Consider the following 21145-nt stretch of genomic DNA (forward strand, 5'->3'; position numbering starts at 1 on the left):
ATGTAGTAGCATGTGTCTATACACCCAGCACTTCTATGTCAGGATGGTAGCAGAAACAGAATTCCTACGAACTTGGAGGCCGGCTAGCCTTAGGTACACAGAAGTGAGAAAAAACCCTGTCAAACAATGTAGACAGTAAAGACCAACATCCTAGGCTGTCCTCTGACCTATACACACACACTATACATACAGATACCTGCACTCATATAAATGTGTTTAACACACACTATAAGAAAGGCAGTGGTGACCTAGGCCCTCAGGCTGCTGTTGTCCAGCCATGTCCTCTGAATTGAAAGGAGGAGAGAGGCTTTAAAGATTCAGAAAGTTGGGAAAATTAGAACATATAAACAGTAAAAATTCACTGGGAGAGCAAGACCCGTCCTTGAGGCTGCCAGCTTTCATGAGCCATCACCAATGATGGAGGGGGATTCTTTTTGTAACACAGCTGCCTTTGAGACACCCATAATCCTGTAAATAGTTCTTCACCCACACTCTGGTACTTAGTCCCAATAAACTCATTAATTAACGAGGTTAGACTTGGGTGTGATTATGTCTTAGATCTGTCATTTGTGCCCTATCTGGGGTGGATAGGTATTTGTTCCTGTCTTCCCAGAAACAGTCACCTAACAGCTGCTGAGAACTGAGAAAATCCTCACACATCTGAACAGTGACGTGACCAGTCCCACCTGCCTCAATTTACACATTTGCTATTCCAGAAAGACTCCCTTCTAAGACCTCACCAACCTGGGAGTGTACAGATGATGGCGACACTTCCTGAGCATCCATTGTTTCTTCTACATAACGGGAGTGACAGCATCTTCTGGCATAGTCATTGACATCTCTGGATATCACACACAAAGACTCGGGGCACCAGAAAATGCAGGATTGGAAAATGGTAGCTTCATAACGTTTGCCCTTTCATCTACACTGTTTGTGCAGTGTGTTCTTAACATGTACTGGTACCTCTGCATGGCAAGGCCAACCACACCTTGATTAGCACAGTAACTAATGTGAGCTATACTTCCAATGAAATGTCTGTGATGGTGACAACTGAATGAAATTTTTTTCTCAATGCCTATCCAAATATCTCAGAGAAATAATGGTGTGTGTGTGTGTGTGTGTGTGTGTGTGTGTGTGTGTGTGTGTGTCCCCACCGCATTTCAAACAGGGCCTTTGTTTTATTTTAGCTTTGAATACAAGATCAGCTGTCCCAGAAGCCTCTGGGATCCTCCTGTCTCCACTCCCATCTCCTGGTGGGAGTGTTGGGATTGCAGACACTTGCCCTACATGTCTGGCTCACACATAAACTCTGAGAGTTGAACTCCAATCCTCATGCTTGCACGCCAAGCACTTTGACCCACTGAGCCATCTCCCAGCTTGTCCTTCTCACAGTTTTAAAGAACAAGGTGCCCTTCCTTAAACCATACCCTGAATTTGTTTATTGTCTCTAGGCGTTTTCTGGTAGACTCTGGCGTCTCTCACATATTATGGCATGTGTAAACAAGGCTGGTTTTCCTATCTGTATCCCTTATTTCCTTCATTTGCTTTACTGCCCCAGCTAGTGCTTTGAGCACAGTATGTAAGAGGCATGGGGACAGGGTACAGAAAGTCTGACTTAATAAAATGATTCAATTTTTATTGGACATGCTTCACACATGAACATTTTGATTGACAAATCCAAGTCAGACAAGAAAGCTCAAGTTTTAAACCCTAAAGCAATCACTCTGCTCAAAAATCTTCTTTTAAGCTGTAAGTTTGTCTCTTCCAGCGGACCGTAACTTCTTGCAGTGACAGCCATCAGTCATTTCCAGATGCCTCCTTTTAGGAAAGACGCTAAGATGCCTTCCCTTTAATTCCCATTCCAAAGCTCCATGTCAGCAACCACAATGGTAGGTGGAAAGAACACTAGATGTCACACCAGAAAATCTGTCCAAATCAAGACAGTGACATCTCATACTATATGCCCAGAGTACATAAAAATATTTCTAGCCTTGGTTTCATTATCAAAATAAAGATCCCAGTGTTTACCTTACAGTACTGTTTTCAAGACAAAATTAGATTTAAAAACATGTAGGTGTAATGTATAAATTCAAAAGTCCATACAATTTATCAGCAGCAGCAGCAGCGTCATTATCATCATCATTGATGTGCAAGGATGGTTCTTTCGTTACGCAGTGAACATTTATCAAGCATTACCATGGAGCAAACATAATTACCATGCAGTAAAGATACAAAGGCCTTAAGGACCTTTGATGCTGGGGTGAGGGGCAAAAGTACAAAGTGGGATGAAGCATGCCCTGAGGTGACAATGTGTCAGGGAGTTAGGTAGAGCGCCACAAGTAGACCGTGTGCACCATTGAGCATGGAAGTAGGGAGGAGGAGGATTCCTGAGTGGACACCAGGACCCACTTCATTTCAGATCCAGCATCAAGAAGATACACCTAAGCCATTCTTCTGGGAGGTGTTCCATGCACTTCACATCCCTAAACCCTGGCCAGCTCAAACGCGCCCCAATCCCTTCAGACAGTCTTTCTCAACCTCAGCACCACTGATACTTACTCTGCAGAGTGTGGTGTTGTAGGGAGCTACTTCATGCATCACAGAATGCTTGATGGCATCCCTGTACTCAATCACAGTAGTGCCATTCCCCCTAGCTATGACACTAACAAATGACTCCAAGTGAGAACTATGACCTTGGGATCATGAGAACCCAGTAGAGGTGCTTCCAGGAAGGATGGAATTCTTTTAGCTAGGGACCAAATACTGAACGACTGACGCAGCCTCCTGGAGCCCTTTGGCATATGATGGCATGTTCCTTCCGAGTCTCACCCAGAAGAGATGTGATTGCTTTCAAAGCCCCCATGTGAGATGCAACAATAACACTGCATCTTTTTAGACACTGTTCTGCACAGGTTGTCACTCAGATTCTCCAAGCCTCTGTTCTTAAATGCAGACAATAAATTCTCTTTTGCAAGATCACTGAAAGAATGAGATAAACAAAACATACAGTCACAGAGGTCTTGACACTCATTCCTTTGGTGCAATCAATGTGATAGGAATCATGCTGGTGACATGACTCAAATGGCCAGTGGTGCTTGCCGTGAAAGTCTCACAACATGAATTTGATCCTTGAAACCCGTATAATGGTAGAAGAGAACTAACTTCACTTCCACATGCGGCCTGTGTGCCTGCCCCCACTCTCTCCCTCTTTCCCTCCCTCTCCCTCTCCTCTCTCACACACACACTTTTTCTTAAGAAAATGAAATCTTAACAGAAGGCTCTCCCAATTCTATCCACAGAATGGAGTAGTGTAGTTGTGTAGTAAACTGTTTTTGTAATTGTGTAGAACAGTGTATCAGAAGCTGACACACTGGTTCTCTAACTCAGCCCTCACAAGCAACCATATTACTTAAGAGATCAGAGATATGCAATTTGCCAAGAACTACACAGATTAAAAATCTATTCCTTGAATTTGCAAGACTCAGCTCTGTGGTCCCACTGCCTGGGGGACACAGAGGCTTGGTTGAGTCTGAGAAAAATGTTTGCTGTACTCTGTGTTCTTTAGTTTCTTATAGACATAGATTGCAAGATCTGGAAATTTCTTCTGAAAATAATGGGAAGGGTCTCCAATTCTCTCCTTCATACTGAAAGAAAACACAAATAGTTAGCTGACTGGCCCCGGACTCTTTCTCATTCTTAGAGTATACCCTGGCAGCTCGCTGTACTTGATGCTATAGCAGGAACAATAAGGACTTCAGAGTCTGATGAATAAGATGCTTCCTGACTCTTTAATAACTGTGCAACTCAATCTTTCCAAATGTGTTTGTTCATTCATAAAAATGGTAGTAATACGGTGGGTGGTCTCATAAGGCCCTACCCCAAAATACATAGCTGTTACAGGCAATTAATGGGTGCTGAGAGACAGAGAACCAGTCTTTTCCAGGATTGAGACCCCTCTGAGAGGTTCCAATCTCAAGTGATAAGCACTAAACAAAGACACATGTGAGCAACACTAAGTGAACTCAGTATTTGTATGTATGTATGTATGTATGTATGTATGTATGTATGTATGAGGCAATTAAAGAAGGGGTCAGGAATTTGAGAAGGAGTTGAGGGGGGAAGAATTGGAAGGGGAAAGGGAAGGGCAGAAATGATGTAAATATCGTGCTTATATATAGAATTCTAAAGAATAATAAATTAAACACAATGGTAATACAATTCCTTATATATAATACCTAAATAATAGTATTAATAAAAAGAAAACATCCTGAATTGCAAGGTGCGTACAGCTCACAATTTTGATAGCACAAGATGGTTTAACTAATGTGGGGATGGGCTCAACTTTTGTAACTCTGCATTTGTTTATACAGTGGCCCTGTCTTCTACATTGCCCACACAGAAGTCAGCAACGCTGAAAAGGAGGGCGACCTCCTCCTCTTTCTCTTCCCTCTTCTCTGACAGGTCTCACTGTGCAGTTCTGGCTGGCATGGAACTTGCTGTGTATAACAGGCTAACCTTGCAGAAATCCATCTACCTCTGCCTCCCGAGTTCTGGAATTAAAGACATGTGCCACACCCCCACTCTCCAACTTGCTTTTATCAAAATAAGTGTTCCTCTTTCCATACTGACAGACGTAGAATTGGATTTTCTAATTGTTCTCCCTCCACGTATGACCACAAGAATGAAAACTACACTTACTGCTTGTTTTTGTCCTCATTGATGTGCTCTCCTATGTTCCGAATGAACTTTAGTAGGTCACCCACAGTGTTCCGATAAGGATTTCTGAGGTGTTTATAAAAATCATCCATTTCTTTCATAACAGATTTGTCGATCTAAAAAACAAAACATTGTCCCCAAGAAATGATAACAACGTGAAACAAATCCTGATGGTGTGTTAATATCAAAAGGCCAAACACAAATTTGAATAAATTCTCTCTACCAATAAACAAATCAAATGGAAACAAATGAAAGTACATGATACACACCACACACACACTATGCTACATGGGGCAGTTGTGTTGTGTTTGAATGAGGCATCATAAGTGACTGATTTCATTTAGTCTGTACTTACCAGTTTCCAAGAAATTATGCCTTTGTGGGAGTGTTGAATAGTCTAGCCACTATGAAAATCAGTACTGCAATTCCTCAAAAAATTAAAACTACATCTACCAAATGAAGCAAGCTACAACTCTGCTGGGTATTTATCCAAAGGAATCTCAGACAACATATCACAGAGATATTGCAGAATTGCTCACAGCAGCCAAGATGTGGAGCCAACCTAGGAGTTCCTCGACAGTAGCACAGGTAAGGAAAATTCGGTTTATGTACACAATGAAATATTTTTCAGCCAAAAAAAAACCAAGTTATGTCATTTGCATGAAAATTGATGCAAATAGAGATAGCCATAGCAAGCAAATTAAGTCACTCTCAGATAAATAACATGGAATTTTGCTTAGATACATAAACCCATGTATGTGTATTTGACATGAAAATAGAAGTAAAATGGCCTAGAGCAAGAGAGACTAAGGAAAGGGGGAGGGTTATGAGGGGAGGATAAAAGGGCATGGTGGAATGTGCTCAAGGTGTATCATATACTTATATAAAAATGTCTACTTTCAGCTGGGCAGTGGTGACACATGCCTTTAATCCCAGCACTTGGGAGGCAGAGGCAGAAGGATCTCAATGAGTTCAAGGCCAGCCTGGTCTACAAAGCGAGTTCCAGGACAGCCAGGACTTTTACGCAGAGAAACCCAATCTCGAAAGACGAAAAAAGAAAAGTCTCTACTTTCAAGTTTGTCCATTTCTAAAAAATTAAAGTTAGAGCTGAAATCTCATATACATGCATTCAGTACTCCATACTAAGATCAACAAAAATATACACTAAGCCAGCAGTCGCGAGTGGAGACAAGTGAAGGAAAGAAAACAAAATGAGAAGCAGTAACAAAGACGGAGAGAGGAGCAGGGGCCTGAAATAGAGAGGCTGCAGGTCTCAAAGCCCTGAAGACCATGGGTTCTGCCAGGGTGCTTTGTACATGTCCGGCATCACACAGCACCGTCTCCGCAGATATCTCTGTCTCACGGAACATGCTGTATTTCACTTTATGGTACCCTGACCCTGATGCTGACCTAAAACATAATTGGACTTGAGAAATGTTTGTAAATTTAGATTAATTAAAGTTTGGTGATATATACAAGATTGAAATGGTAATTAGTTTTATAGAGGTCCCCTAAATTCAAGTTTGGCAGAATTTGTTCTGAAGAGCAAGAATTTGAAAGATTCTCTTTTTTTTCATACTGTGTTTTCTCAACTCATTGTGGGTCCTCAGAACTGGGGCTGTTATGATAAAGCTCAAGGGGAACCTTGGCGGATTCCTCGGTAGGAAGGGGCAGGGCGACAGGTGGCTACACACAAACACGCCAGGCAGACAGAAATTTTATTAGAAAAGGAAAGGGAGGTAAGGAAAGAGAAAAGAGGTGAAGAGACACAGAGAGAGGACAGAAGAGAAGAGGGAGACAAGAAAAGTCCTGTCTCCCCAGGGGAACAGCAGGAAAAGAAAGCGTAAGTGGGCGGGGTCCTTTCTTTTAGAGGGGTCCTTTGCACTTTGTGCAAAATGCATAGCCATGGAAGCCTGGGCTGACCAGGGCACTGCCTGAGTGCATTCTGCCAGGTGACAGGGGCGGGCCAGCATAGTGCCTGAGTCCCTCCACTGTACACAGGCAGCAGAGGTGTCCAGTCTGTCTAGGCTATGGCCTCATGGTAGAGAACCTCCTCGGCTTAGGCTCTATTTAGTAAGTTGTTCTGGATATAACAGAACTTTTGGGCAGACTTGAGGACTGGAAAATGGACTAGGTTAAGGCTATCCTAAGGTAGAACTTAATAACTGTGCCTTAGGGGCTCTGGACTCGGAAAGAGGGAGCAGAAAGTCAAGAGTCAAGGGAGCTCACTTGGAGAGAAGAAAATGACCTCATTCACTTCCTGATAGCAACAGGCTGGTTTATAAAACAAATGCAAAATGGAAGCATAAACTGTTTTTTGTTTTGGTTTTTTGTTGTTGTTTAGGAAGTATAAACTGTTACACATACCCTTATTCCTAGGCCACAGAAAGTGTTCATACCTTAGATTTCCACTGATTGAAACTTCTGGAAGACTCAGGCGTCCCAGACTGCAGTCGTTTGAGAAGCTTGCTATTCTTTTTTTGGTTTTTTAATGTCAGATTCGTTACCCACATCCCGAAGCACTCTGAAGCGTCTGAGAATGGTAGAAATACCATAGTCACTATATTTTTCCAAAAAAGAGAAAACTGAGATGCTTCGAATTTTAATGAAATTTCTGCTGAGGCCACCCCGTTGCTTCAGCACTTCAAACCAGAGCACAGCAGGTTGTTACCCCTCCCAAGGACACACTGCCTGCTGTGCCATGGGAGAGGAAAGCCTGGCCTGCTGATGTCCAGCCCTGACAGCTGCCCATACCCCTTCTTCATCTCCATCTGGAAGCCCATGACACAATGGTTCTCAACCTGTGTGTCATGATCCCTTTGGGGGGGTCAAATGACCTTTCATAGGGACTGCATATCAGTCATCCAGCATAGCAGATATTTACATTACAATTCATAACAGTGGCAAAATTACAGTTATGAAGCAGCAACAAAATAACTTTATGGTTGAGGTCACCACGCCGTGAGGAACCGTATTAAAGGGTTGCAGCATTAGGAAACTTGAGATTCACTGCTGTATCACATACCCAAGTTCTACTTACTGTTCCCAAGTCCAAAAGAAAGGATGGCCAAGTAGGTCCTTCACACAGCTCTCTACATTCTTTCCGGGAGAAAACAGGCACTGAATGAGGTCCTTGGTGTCCTCATCTGGAGATTTTTCAGCCACCTCTTTATTATTTTGAGCTTTCAGTGTCTCAAAGGGGATCTCGCCTTTCTTTACCACGTAGAGGACCAGCCGTCCAAGGGCCTGCACAGAAGTCATAAATCAAACCAAAATTGCAATGTGTTACCTCTCTGTTTGGGTAATCTTGAAGGATTTGATAGTATTGTGGTCATCAATTTCATTGGACAGAGATCTGCCTGAAGATTGGTAAGGGCATCTCTGGGTGTGTCTGTGATAGCATTTATGGAGAAGATTATGATAATGTGGGCTCTGGCCTAACGGCCAATGATGGACTCAAAATTTCAGTGGATTTATGTGGAATTAGTGGGATACTAGAGGGTGGGACCTCAGGAAGAAGTGGTCCAGTAGGGGTTGTCCTGGTGGCTATACCTTGACCTATCCCTTCCAGTTAAGGTTCAGCTTTGCTTCCTGTCTATGATGAGCTGCTCTATAAGTCCTCACTTCCAGCCTGAGACTCTGATCTAAACAAATCCTTCCTCCTTCAGGTTCTCAGGGTGACACAAAAGCAGTCGGTCCAACAGTGTGGAAACGGAGATGGGAGGGGTTTCAAGGAACCTGTGGGCTGTACCCTGTGGGCCTGTGGTGTCCTGTTAATACTCTGGACTCGGAATCTGCAGGATTCTAGTGAGAAAGGCAAAGGTCCGTCCACAACTATCTCTTCAAGGCCACACAGTAGGCTCTTCAGGGCCACACGTGAGCCACACAGTAGGCTCTTCAGGGCCACACATGCTGTTATGGTAAAGAGCGAGGGGGACCTTCGCAGATTCCATGGCAGGACAGGGTGACCAAGGTGAGGAGACAAACACGCTAGGCAGACAGCTTAAGTGAGATGTTCTATTAGACGGGGAAAGGGCGGGGGGAGGAGAGAGAAAAGAGGTGAAGAGACAGAGAGAGGACAGAAGAGAAGAGGGAGACAAGAAAAGTCCTGTCTGCCCAGGGGAACAGCGGGAAAGGGAGAGAAAAAGAGATGGTAAGTGGGCAGAGGTCTGTCTTTTAAAGGGGTCCTTTGCACCTGCGTTCAGACTGCGCAATCATGGAACCTGGGCTGACCAGGGTACTGCCTGAGTGCATTCTGCCAGGTGACAGGGGGGAGGCCAGCATAGTGCCTGAATCCTTACACATGACCTACACAGTAGGCTCTTCAAGGCTACACATGGCCTACATAGTTTAGGCTTCTGAAGGACCATCCTGGTCCAGAGTTGATGGGACAGGCTTGTTGGCAGCAGGATTCTACCTGGGTCTTGAATGTTCTGCTAGAATGTAGGTAAATCAAGAAAGGGAGGAGTCTAAAGGAAGGGGACACCTTAGAACAAGCTGGGAACTGGACCCAGTGCTACGTGAGGAAGCAGATAATAGAGTCATTCCCGATCAGGTGGGACACAGTGCTAGCCCAGGGAACTAGGCTTTGGTAGAAGAGAGAAGCAGGCAGTGGTCAGCACAAGAGAGAGTTACACAGATTGGGGGGGGGGGGGGGGTAGACACTGAACTCAGAAACCACCAAACCCAGAACCAAAACTATTGCCCATTGACTGCTATCCAGGAGAGAACTGTGCAGCCATGTCTAAATAAGCCAGGCAGCATCAGTACACAGGGCATGGCTCCGTGTCGAGGAGGCTTCTGCTGAGCTGTGTCCTTGGAGCTGAAGGCTGACCCCAATCTCCCCAGAACTGTCTGGAGCCACCATTTCTGGCTTTCTTTGGTACTCAGCACGTAAGTTCGAATACAGTTGGGAAGAAACTTCATTTGCCTTGTCCTTAGGCAGAAAACTATTTGCAGAAGAAACCTTTGAGTTACTCAGAAATGCTTCCTAGAAGTCTTTGAAGAAGAGACACCCTCCGTTTACTTATTTAGCTGGTGGAAGAAGAAGGGAACAGTTAGAGATAAAGAAAGGGACCACAGTGAAAAGCAACTCCACACCAACTCAGTTATTTCACCTTCTCCTCTGCCCAGTGAAAGTTCTCCTGCAGGAGAAACACCCAGAAATAACACTGTATGCAAGGTAGTTGTTGGCATTTCAGTCGGATCAGGATGGAACAGGAGTGGGTCAGGTATTCTGGCACTAGGGAGTCACAGAATACTGAGTGTTACACAGCTCAGGTGGAAAGGTATCCTGGAGCTCGGGAACCAAGGACCAGCTTACAGCCTTGCCTCAGAGAAAAGCTTCCCCAGTGTATTGACTCTGGAGAGCAGGGAGCAGAGTGTAACAACTCCCCTCTGCCAAGGGAAGGTTTCCCGGGCAAGTGTTACAGCCCTGCTCTCTCTGCTCTGCTCTGCCCAGGGTCGCCTCTGTTCCGTTGCCGCCGCAAAAGAAGATCTTCACCCAAAGCTCATCCAAGGGGTTTATTGGGAGGGAAGGATCCAGGAGAGTGGCTGCCCTCTGCCAGAGTGGCAGAGGACAGCTGGGTAGCACGAACAGACACAAGCTGAACAGACGCTGGGTTTATATAGGGCTTCCAGGGTGGGGATTGGTCAGATTTTAGTGCTGAGCTCAGATTGGCTATAGCTCTGCTGGAGGATTGGTTAGTTTTCTGCACAGGATTAGGGTCAGATTTGGCTCTGGTTTCAGGGCCAAAGTGTGTTTCTTTCTCTGGTCCTTTTTAGCCTTTTGGCTCCAATTTTAGGGCCAGGGTGCATTTCTTTCACTGATTCTGATTCCAGGGACAAAGTGTGTTCTTTTGGCACTGGTTTCAGGGTCAGGGTACATTTCTTTGTTTCTGGTTGCAGGGCCAAAGTGTGTTTCTTTGACTGGACCCTTTTCCCTACAGTAGTGAGGACAGTGGACCAGGTGGACGGAAGCTGTGGTAAGCCTTCCCTTCCGTGTTAAAATAAGAAGTTCTCTACCTGGCACTACAAAGTGGGGTAATGAACAAATAAGGAAGCAGAGAAAAGAAAAGTTAACTAGGCCACAGAAATTACCTCCAAGTCTCTCTTGATGTACAGTGGATCTCCCATGCCTTGGATGCTCTGATCAAAATCTGCCAGGTAAACAGCTTCCTTGGAATCTAAGGGACAGTTTCAGAGATGCATAAAAAACACTCTCTGTAGTCAAACCATTTAAATACATATGTAACACGTTATACAATCTATCATCTCTGAAGATCAATAAGAATACTATTCACTCATGTCCAGCCTTGTTTGATCTATTAGGTACCTGTCAAGAGCAGGACACACATTTTATTCTTTACAGGACAGAGAGTAGGAAAAGATGAGGGTGAGGTTCACCAGCTGTCCACTTACACAGCTCCTGGGGCACAGCACAGTAAAGGGTCTGCTGGCCATAGCTAAGATTACATCCTATGGCTAACTAGCCGCTACCCAACAAGGTTCTGAGTCTGACAGTGTCTTCGAATCACTTTCCATTCAGTTAAGTCCACCAGCCCCAAGCAGCTCCAGTACTTTAGACCACCATCATGGGCCAGAAATGTGTTGGCTCTGAGCTACAGTTCCCTGCCCCTTTCAGGCTCTTCTTCCTTCTTGAAAAAGCCACTGAGTTCCAATAAAGGGGGATGAAAGAATAATAGAAGTTGGGAGACAGATCTAAAGATGAGTAAGTCAGGGACTTAGCCCTCAAGAGCTGATCCCCGCTATCTCCATGATGATTAGAAATAAATCTTCATTACTTACAAATCTCTTATTTTTGGAGGTTCTATCCCAGCCACACATAAGAAATTACCACAAAGCCTTACCTATTAGGATGTTTTGTGGCTGCAGATCCTGGTGGGCATATCCTTGCAAGTGTAGTCTTTGAACAGCCTTAAAAACAGACAATAGCACATTGCGGGCAAACATATCTTCACTGTTCTCCATGGGTTCCTCTCTGTGCTCACCCAGGAACTCTTCCAATGTCCACTCACACAGGGACTCACACACATAAAAACAATCCTTGCTGATCTCGCTTCCATAGAAAGTTACGAAGTTACTGTGGCCAAGGCAGCTCTGCAGACAGGAGACTTCGTTTCGTGCACGTGTGCTGTCCTCAGGGAAGACCTTCACAGCCGCCTCTCGATTGTCGTAGAACCCCAAGTAGACGGCCCCTTCAGAAGTGCTAGCAATTTTAAATTCATCTTCCAGAAAGATCTTGAGTTTGCCAATCATGGGTCGAGGCATACTGTGGAGTTTCTTCAAGGGTTTCCCCCAACGTGAACTGTGAAGCAAACAGTTTTCATCAGGAGGACCAGTTCGATCCTTAGCTCCATGACTTAGAAGAAACTCTACGAGGGAAGAGTTATAATTTCGCCTGGCTATCTCAACAAGATCCCCATACTCGGTACTGGCTCCCTTATCACACAGTAACTGAACTATTTCATTCAGGTTGTGCTCAACAGCAAATTGCAGGGCTGTCTTGCCCTGGCTATCTCTGTCGTCGATGTTTATTCCCCCCTGACTCAGTATCATCTGCACCAAACCTGTGTGTTTTTGCTTTTCCACTGCCAAGATCAAAGGTGTCTTCCCTCCCTCTCCTCTCACGCTAGCATCAGCCCCATGTTGGAGCAGAAGATGAATGATCTCCTCCACGTTTTTACCCTCTGGGTTCCGCAGAGTACAGATCAAGGCATTTCTGCCCTTATTGTCCCGGGCATTGACTTCCGCCCCCATGTCATTGAGGAGAATACTCAAGACTTCTGTGTGGCCTTTCTCAGCAGCACTCATAAGAGCCGTGGCCCCTCCTTTCTTCATTCGCTTTTTGTCCTCTGTTGTCTCTCGCCTCAGATTCACATTGGCTCCATTATCAAAAAGGAATCTTAAGGCCTCAACCTTGCCATGCTCAGCAGCTTCCATGAACGCTGTGAAGCCATTCCAGTCACACTCATTGATATCTGCTCCTTTGGAGAGGAATGTCTGGAGCAGGCTTACATCTCCATTGATCCCAGCGATGATGAAGGGAGTGGCCCCGTTCTTCTTCCTCTGATGAGGGTCAGCTCCATGATGGAGCAGGAGATCAACAATGTCTACCTTGCCAAGCTGCACTGCATTGTGCAAAGGTGCCCAGCCCCCCATATCTTCACAGGCATTGACATCAGCCCCTCTTTGCAGCAACTGCTCAATCCTGTCAACATTCCCCTCTTTCACAGCATCAATCAACGAACCACCATCTTCCCCAGTGGTTCTCTGACTACTTGAGGTTGTGGATCCATCCTGGGGTGTGTCATGATGGTTGTTCTCCATGATAGTCGATTCCAATGCCTAGAACTCTTAGCCTTTTCCGTGAGGAACGAACTCTTGTTTCTTTGGGATGAAAGGAGAGTCTTGGGTATAAACTGGGTTTGTGTGTTCTGTCTTCTGATGCCCCCTCTGTAGACAAGTGAAGAGGCGATTTTGTTATTTCAGACAAGGAAAATTCAGCTGACTCAGAACTCTGCTTTATCCATAGGAAGCCTTCGCTAAACATATTTACTTGCTTAATTGGGAATTTGTAGACTATTGTGAATATATGTCAATTAAAATGAGGAAATTATTACTCCACAGTCTCACGCCCCCAAAGCAACTGCTACCAATATTTAGTATATGTGTATAGTGTTAAGTTTCAAACCCAGGACAAATTGCTGAGGTGCCTAGTTAACACGTCAAAGCAGACCTGGCTACCAGGTTCTCCCAGCATCCCTCAGTTACCACCTGCTACAGGATATGGCTGGCAGACTCGGCAGTCTACCATGGTTACCCAAAATGCTCTTCCCCATATAATCTAGATTTTGGTTACCTGTCCCTTTTGTATCTTTAAACCTCCTGGCTGCTGCTCCTGGTTTTCTTCTCTCCCTTCCGCTCCCCCTCTCCCCACATGATCCAGCTCAGTCTAGTCATGTCCACTCTGGACTCTCCCAGATGTCCCTGCCTCTCCTGATCTCTGCTCTCCCTTTTATCTGCAATAAACTTTCGCCTCCGCCACACCTAGCAGCAGTGGTGGCCTCTCCTTGTCCTTTTCTTGTTTTCATTCCCACTGATTTATTTGCAAGCTGGGTAAGACTATGCTTAGTGACTCTGCACTTTCATGTTTACTTCAATGTTCTAATCTTCAATATTTTGATATTCGAAATGATATTTTAAAAGCTAAACACTGGCCGGGCGGTGGTGGCGCATGCCTTTAATCCCAGCACTCAGGAGGCAGAGGCAGGCGGGATCTCTGTGAGTTCGAGGCCAGGCTGGACCGACAGCCTCCAAAACAATACAGAGAAACCCTGTCTCGCAAAACAAAACAAAACAAAAAAACAAAAACAAAAAACAAAAAAAACTGCCGGGCAGTGGTGGCACATGCCTTTAATCCTGCACTCAGGAAGCTGAGGCAGGTGAATCTCTGTGAGTGTGAGGTCAGCCTAGTCTACAGAGTGAGTTCCAGGACAGAATCCATAGCTACACAGAGAAACCCTGTCTCAAAAACAAAACAAAGAAGCAAACAAAATACACAAAAATTGAACAGTTCAAAACAATTCTGAATAGTGTGGTAGAAAATTGAGCTAATTTTATCTTGTTTTCCTATCACAGATTTCTTGTAATAGACGTCCTAACGTTTCATGACTAGTCCTGAAAACTAACTCCTTTTTCAATATTCTATAAACGTACTTACCTAGCCTTGGCGGCTTCTGGGGGTGGGGAGGGCACAAGCAAGCTCTTTAAGAAGAAGAGTGCATCTCTTTGAGTTTGTCCATCTGAGTTTCTTTATCCCTGGTGAGGCTGGTCACCCCACACTCGCTGCTGAGTTCTCCACATCTGTCCTCTTCATATCCCTGCGCGTTTTTATTGAAGTAGTCGTGGAAAAATGTGAATCATGAGCTCAGCTTTGAGTTTCTGGGTGTGCAATTTTTGACTTTCACTTCCTGACTGAACACTCCTAAACTGCTGATTTATAATATCGTTCTCTCAGCAGAGGACAGCAATAAACAGGGCCGTAGGAGACAGCATTGGGGAGTGCCGCCAATACAGGGCATTGGATGAATGGCAGAGTTTACTATACTTCCTTGTGCATATTTTTCTTTGTAACAAACCCTCTTCTCCTGATGATGGACACTTCCTTCGGGAGTGTCATTCAGGCCGGTGGCCTCACAGTCTAGGGCTAGATCCAGTTCAGCCATAGGCCAGCCCTTGTTAGCCTGAACATCTAAACAGCTGTGTCTGCTACAAAATATACAAAGCATTTGAGATCTGCATATGCAGTATAATCTGAATACCACGCGAGTCTTTGACCAAAGCATTTTTGCAGCCGGTGCTGACTTACAACTGCCTCTGAGGTGGTCTGAGGAGGAAAACCCAGTCTAGAATGGAAAGCGCTCCCCCCATCTCACCCCCCCATCCCATCCCGGAAGTAAAGGAATCTGTTTTCACTTTCGTTTCCTCCTCTTTAGTTCCGGAGCTGCCCCAGAAGCAGAGCCCATAAATAAACAGTGTGTGGACAGTGGCAACCTTAGGAGGGAGGGCTCGGGATCACAGCGCTGCTGCGCAAATCCTCCAGGCTTTCAAAATCATCCCCCTCCCCAAACCCAGTCCAAGAGATTAGGCAAGCCACGACGCCTCAGCCACCGCCAGCTCTCCTCCAGCGCCCCTTACCTTCCAAACAGTCTCCTCAGCGATCGTTCTTTTGGCAGCAACAATCCTTTAAGACCACCCCCCTAGAGAAAACATTTCCTTGTGGCACGTCACTGAGCCATCAGGGTGGAGCCAAGAAAGAAGTGAGGAAACGGAAGAACAGAAGGTGTGTGCACAGTGCACACTCAGGCGGAGCAATCTTCACCCCCTGAAAGAAAACAAAGGCTCTACCCTGAGCACGAGGGGGGGGACAGATTTGATAGGCATCAAGGCTCTAGCCTTTCAGGTTATAGGACCCAACTTGACTAATCGCTCTTGTATCTTCTGTTGTCACAAATCCCTCGTGTTCCTGGAGGGAAACATGAAAATAAACACATAACCCATCATGCAGCCAGTGCAGTGCAGGGCAGGAAGAGAGTCTGTTGCCAGAGACGACTGGTAGCGCTTGGGATGCAGGGGCTTACTACACAAAGCTGAAGTTCTGCATGGATGGAGCTTGCTCCTTAATGGGAACAGAGAAATTACAAGCAGTCTTGCGGGAGTAGAGGAGGAATATTGTGTGTGTTTGGGCAGGCTGCTGGAGATCAGAAGACAGCCTGTGGTGTGGGTTCTCTCCTTCCATTTGCACGTGAATTCCGGTGCTCAAAATCAGGTTAGAAGGCTTGTCTAGCAAGCAACTTTACCGGAGGTGCCATTTTTTCAGCTCCATAAATAAGTGTTTGTTTGTTTGTTTGTTTGTTTTAATAGCATATACTAGGATATCCTGATATGATGGAGTTCCTGGCAGTTCCTTTTTCTTTTCTTTTCTTTCTTTCTTTCTTTTTTTTCTTTTTTTGTTTTTCGAGACAGGGTTTCTCTGTACTGTTTTGGAGACTGTCCTGGAACTCACTCTGTAGACTAGACTGGCCTTGAACTCACAGAGATCCTCCTGCCTCTGCCACCTGAGTGCTGGGATTAAAGGCATGAGCCACCAACGCCCAGCCGGCAGTCCCTTTTTCTTTAGGCTTCATGGCTGCTGTGTTGTTCTAGAGCCTCAATACATTCGCTGTCCAATCTGTCTTTGTGTGTGCTATATTGCTATCTGAACAGATAATAAATAGTCACAAGGATTCTGATGGTGCTGGTAGTAATGTGGTGGTGGTTGAGGTGTTGGTGGTGATGGTGGTGGTGGTTGAGGTGTTGGTGGTGGTGTTTGTTAATGTTTGTGCAGTGGTAATTATGCTAATGACAGAAAACAATTGCATAGCTCTTGAGTGTACTTCAGGAACTGTTCTGAGCACTTCACAGATACTAACTCAGAGAAGCAAATCTTCTTGTGGTAACTACTGTTTTTCACCCCATTTTACATATAGGAAACCAAGGCATAAAGTGATTAAGTAGCTTGCTGTGTTCTGGAGACTAGGCTACATCACAGAGGACACATCTACCTTCATTGTCACAGAAGCCAGACAGGGAAGAAAATCAATTCAGTCATGTAGTGTGGAAAACCCACAGGGAAAAAGAATGTAGATGTGGGAGGTTTTACATCCTGGAGGCACAGGACGGTCAATAATACATTTGCCTTGTAAGCACAGGACCTGAATTCAATGCCTGGAACTCATACAGAAAAGAAAGGAGACACAGCGGTGCAATCCCAAGAGCCTGAGTAATAAAGAATGGGTCGTGGTGGTGCGTTTACAACCCCACTGCTGGGGAGGCACAGACAAGGCGTCCTCAGGGCTTCCAACAGCCAACATGGTCTACTTGGTATGCTCTAAGCCAATGAGGGGTGGACAGTACCTCAAGAATGCTAAGTGAGGTTATCTACTGGCCTACACACACACACACACACACTCACACACACACTACTCACACACACTCACACATTTACTCATACTCACATAGTCACGCTCACACTCACACACACATACTCATACACACTAAACACACACACTACTCACACACACTACTCACACACACTCACTCACACACTCACACACACACTCGCACACTTACTCACACTCACAGAGTCACAGTCACACACATACTCATACACACTAAACACACACACTCACTCACACACTACTCACACTCACTCACACATTTACTCACACTACTCACACTCACTCACACACACACACACCAGGATGGGAGTCTCCACAGGGTGACGGGGAAGGAGGAGGCAGCTTTGTTCAGATGGTAACATTTGAGCAAAGACTGGGAGATGAGGCTGAGGAACCAAAAATTAAAACTAATAAAAGTTTAAAAACTTAGGCCCTGAAAAGGAACTTCTAATGACTGGGAATGCTGTGCCTGGTGCCTGAGCCCTGCTCTCAGAGAAAGGGAGGTGACTCTCCACCACTCGGGTCAACATTCCTGTCTGCTAATTGCTGTTTGTAAGGTTGTAAAGATCCCCAGGCCAGGGGATAACGGACAGACCCTGTGACTCTGTAAATCTGTAACCCTGTGCCCTGTCTTACCTTAAAATACATAGTTACTGCTTTACTCTGTACTTTGTATGACCTTATGTAACCATGGGAACTCTAAAATTTGTGCCCTTCAACCTGATGGTCTGCCCCTTTGAAACTTCTCTTTATGACTGGTTGGGGTCTCATTTCCCCCGCCATGGACTGCGATCCAAGCTGGCCAGCTTGAACAATAAAAAGAAACCTTTTGCTCTTGCATCAGAAGTGCCGACTCAGCCGGGCGGTGATGGCGCACGCCTTTAATCCCAGCACTCGGGAGGCAGAGGCAGGCGGATCTCTGTGAGTTCGAGGCCGGGCTGGACCGATAGCCTCCAAAACAATACAGAGAAACCCTGTCTCGTAAAAACCAAAAAAAAAAAAAAAAAAAAGAAGTGCCGACTCCTTGGGTTGGTCTCTGGGCTCCGCGAACCTGGCACTACAGAGGCAAAAGCACACTGCACAAAAGCCTCAGTAGGGGCTGTGGGTACAACGGCCCAGAGGCAGAAGGACTTCAGGTGTCATTGAGGAGCAGCTTAGAGAGCAGTGAAGCTGGGGTAAGAGGGAACAGGAAGTGGAGTTTCAAGACTGGTCGGAATCGCCTGCCCCTGTAAGGACTTTGGATCCCACCCAGTGCGAGACGGCCACCAAAACCGGCAAGTTGGGAAAGGCTAAACTCTGTTTGCACTTCAGGTGCCTCTGTGGTAATAAACCGCAACCAAACTTAATCCGTAACTACAGAAAGCTCGTGCCAGGCTTCGGTTTCAGGTGGCTGACAGATCAGTCTGTCACTATGCCTCATTTTCACTCCGTGCACAGTGTGATAAGACACGGATTAAAGTCAACCTGGAGAGAAAGGGTTTATTGGGTTTGCAGGTTGACAGGACAAAAATAAATAGATAGATAGATAGATAAATAAAACCTGGTGAAGTGGGTACCTTTTGGCAGATCCTGCCAACGTATGCCCCTAAGAGAACATGCCACACATAATAGAGTTAGTGTAAGGGGCTTACTGGGGGCAGGCCTTCTTGGAGTGGGGACATGCGAGAGGCAGACAGACAGACGATGGAGAAAACAGACAAGAGAGGCAAGGGACAAGAGCGGTGATGACATTTGTAAGAGGTGTGCCTGTTGCACAGCTGAGAGTGGAAAGGCGCCAGGCCGTAGGTGGCAATGTAACCCCTCAGTGGCGATGTAACCCCTCGGTGGGGATGTAACCCCCTGGGTGGCAGGTGGTCACAGCAACAGTGGCATCTTGTTTAACCAGTGGACCGCATCCTAAGGGTGTGGCTTCAGGTGTGCAGATGTGACCTCGTATAAGGAAGAGGAGGGGTTGGCTCGCTCTCTTGGGCAGCAGTGGGAACTCCCAAAGGGTAGAGACCGCATCTTCAGGAGCAGGAAGACCTGGGCAGGTTATTTACTATTAATTGTGTAAGTGCTTCCCTAACAGATACCTGTTTATCTTGGATCTTGTGGACTCACTTAAACCCTGCCTTCAGGGAACTAGCGGGTTATATACTCCATCATCAAGGGAAGCCAGAGCAGAACTCAAGGCAGGGGCCTGGAGGCAGGAACTGATGCAGCGACCATGGGGATGTTCACAGACGTGTTCCCCCTGGCCTGCTCAGCTTGTTTTCCTTGTGCAACCCAGAACCCCGGCGGCGGCTTGGCTTAGAGGTGGCACCACCCACATTAGTCATAAATCAAGAAAATGCCCCACAGCCATGCTAACAGGCCAAATCTAATGGACAAAAACTAACCAGCTGTCTGGCCATGGCTCTGGGCTGGCGTTGTAAAACTGTTCTGGTTTTGACTGCCACCTGATCCACAAGTCATTTACGATTCTGCTGAGCGTTGCTAAATGGAGTGTCTAAAGTGCTTCCTGTAACAGAGACTGTTAGGGTAATCCAGCCAGTGTCCGCCCCGAGCAGGGCGGGACGTAGCAGTAGCTGAGCATATGATATGAGGAAGACTCCTGGGGAACGATGATTCTTCTCACCCACCACAGTCTGTGTGCGCCCAGGAAGCTTGCCTGTCGTGAGCCGTGTTGGAAGAACTCAGCCCAGAGGAAATCCTGGGTTTGATTGCATGATCCTGGCAGGGTTGGGGCTGTCTCGGGTGATCTGGGGTACAAGGGAATAAAGATCCATGCGCAACTGGAAGCGGGAGAAATGTCTTGATGGCTGCCTTTGTTTTCTAGGAACTAGACCGAACAAAGGGGAGCTAGATTGACAGCAGTCACTCGGGTTAGCCAGCAGAGGGCGGCGTTCAGCTCTTTTTGTGGTGACAGGGAATCTTGCCTGTCTGGTGTTTGGTCTCACATTACCAGTTCCCGTGATTTTGTCTTGTTCCCCCACAGTCATGGGATGACTTCTCTAATTGCTGCTGACGTTCGGTGGGGATGTTTATGTCTGGGGAAGCACCATATACAGCCGCTGAGCGGAGAGCTGCCAGGGCCGTTTTGCTCACGTATGTGTTTCCTCTCGTTTTTAGAATTGAGCCACGATAGATACATTGGAAAATAAGTTCCACTTGCGAAAGAATCCAGCTATTCTGAATGAATCATTTTGGAACTTCTTCCCAGAAAACAGGTTTTGTTTGTTTTATCTTTTTTGTTTGTTTGGGGTTTTGTGTTTTTGTTTTGCTTTTGGCTTTTCAAGACAGAAGAGTTTTAAGCAACCCAGACCAAACCTCAGAGCAGTTGCAGGTCTAAGGCTGGCACACTGATTTGTTACTTTTTTTTATGATTTCCAAACCCCAATTCTAAAAATTATTTGAGGCCACTTAGAAAGCACACAGATAATAAAACTCTGTATGATTAACACATGAATCAGAGACCCTGTGAGTAACAGAGGAGAGCCAACATCCGATTCCAATAGGAAACTCGACCCTGGATCAAAGCCAGGGCAGAGAGCTAAAGTGACCCTTGTGAGGAAAACACAATAATTTATTAGCCGTCACATCACATGAGCTCAGAAGAGTGGCACTTGGCACCAGCTGCCCGCCGTGGGGAAGGGTCCGTGTTGAGACAGAGAAGCATGGAGAAGGCTCCGTGTTGCAGGACGTCCCCAGGACCATCTTGAACCAAGAAACACGAGGAGGAGGAGATGACCCGGGAGACAGACTAGGATCACCTTCTGGCAGAAGAGATCCGTCCATTCACAGGCCCCAGTCCCTGCGTGGGCTTTAAACTCTGGAGAAGGAATCATTTACCAAGAGTAGAGAGCAGGCCCAGGAGCCAGTGGGAAGCCTGAAGTAGAGACATGGAGACAAAATGCAAGCCCAGGTAA

General features: G+C 45.9%; 1 protein-coding gene across 1 annotated transcript; it reads right to left on the reverse strand.

Annotated features, from left to right (window-relative positions):
* Positions 1 to 1615: 1615 nt before the first annotated feature.
* Rnasel (ribonuclease L) lies at positions 1616 to 15642 on the reverse strand. The gene is given in 9 exon segments (XM_005071446.4): positions 1616 to 3644; positions 4699 to 4832; positions 7116 to 7187; positions 7189 to 7249; positions 7757 to 7962; positions 10816 to 10901; positions 11586 to 13191; positions 14459 to 14618; positions 15436 to 15642. Coding segments are annotated over 7 exon segments (2202 nt in total). The 5' UTR covers positions 13066 to 13191; positions 14459 to 14618; positions 15436 to 15642; the 3' UTR covers positions 1616 to 3481.
* Between the last annotated feature and the right edge of the window lie 5503 nt (positions 15643 to 21145).

Source organism: Mesocricetus auratus, unplaced genomic scaffold (assembly GCF_017639785.1).
Source record: "Mesocricetus auratus isolate SY011 unplaced genomic scaffold, BCM_Maur_2.0 Super-Scaffold_100676, whole genome shotgun sequence".
NCBI classification, from domain to species: domain Eukaryota; kingdom Metazoa; phylum Chordata; class Mammalia; order Rodentia; family Cricetidae; genus Mesocricetus; species Mesocricetus auratus.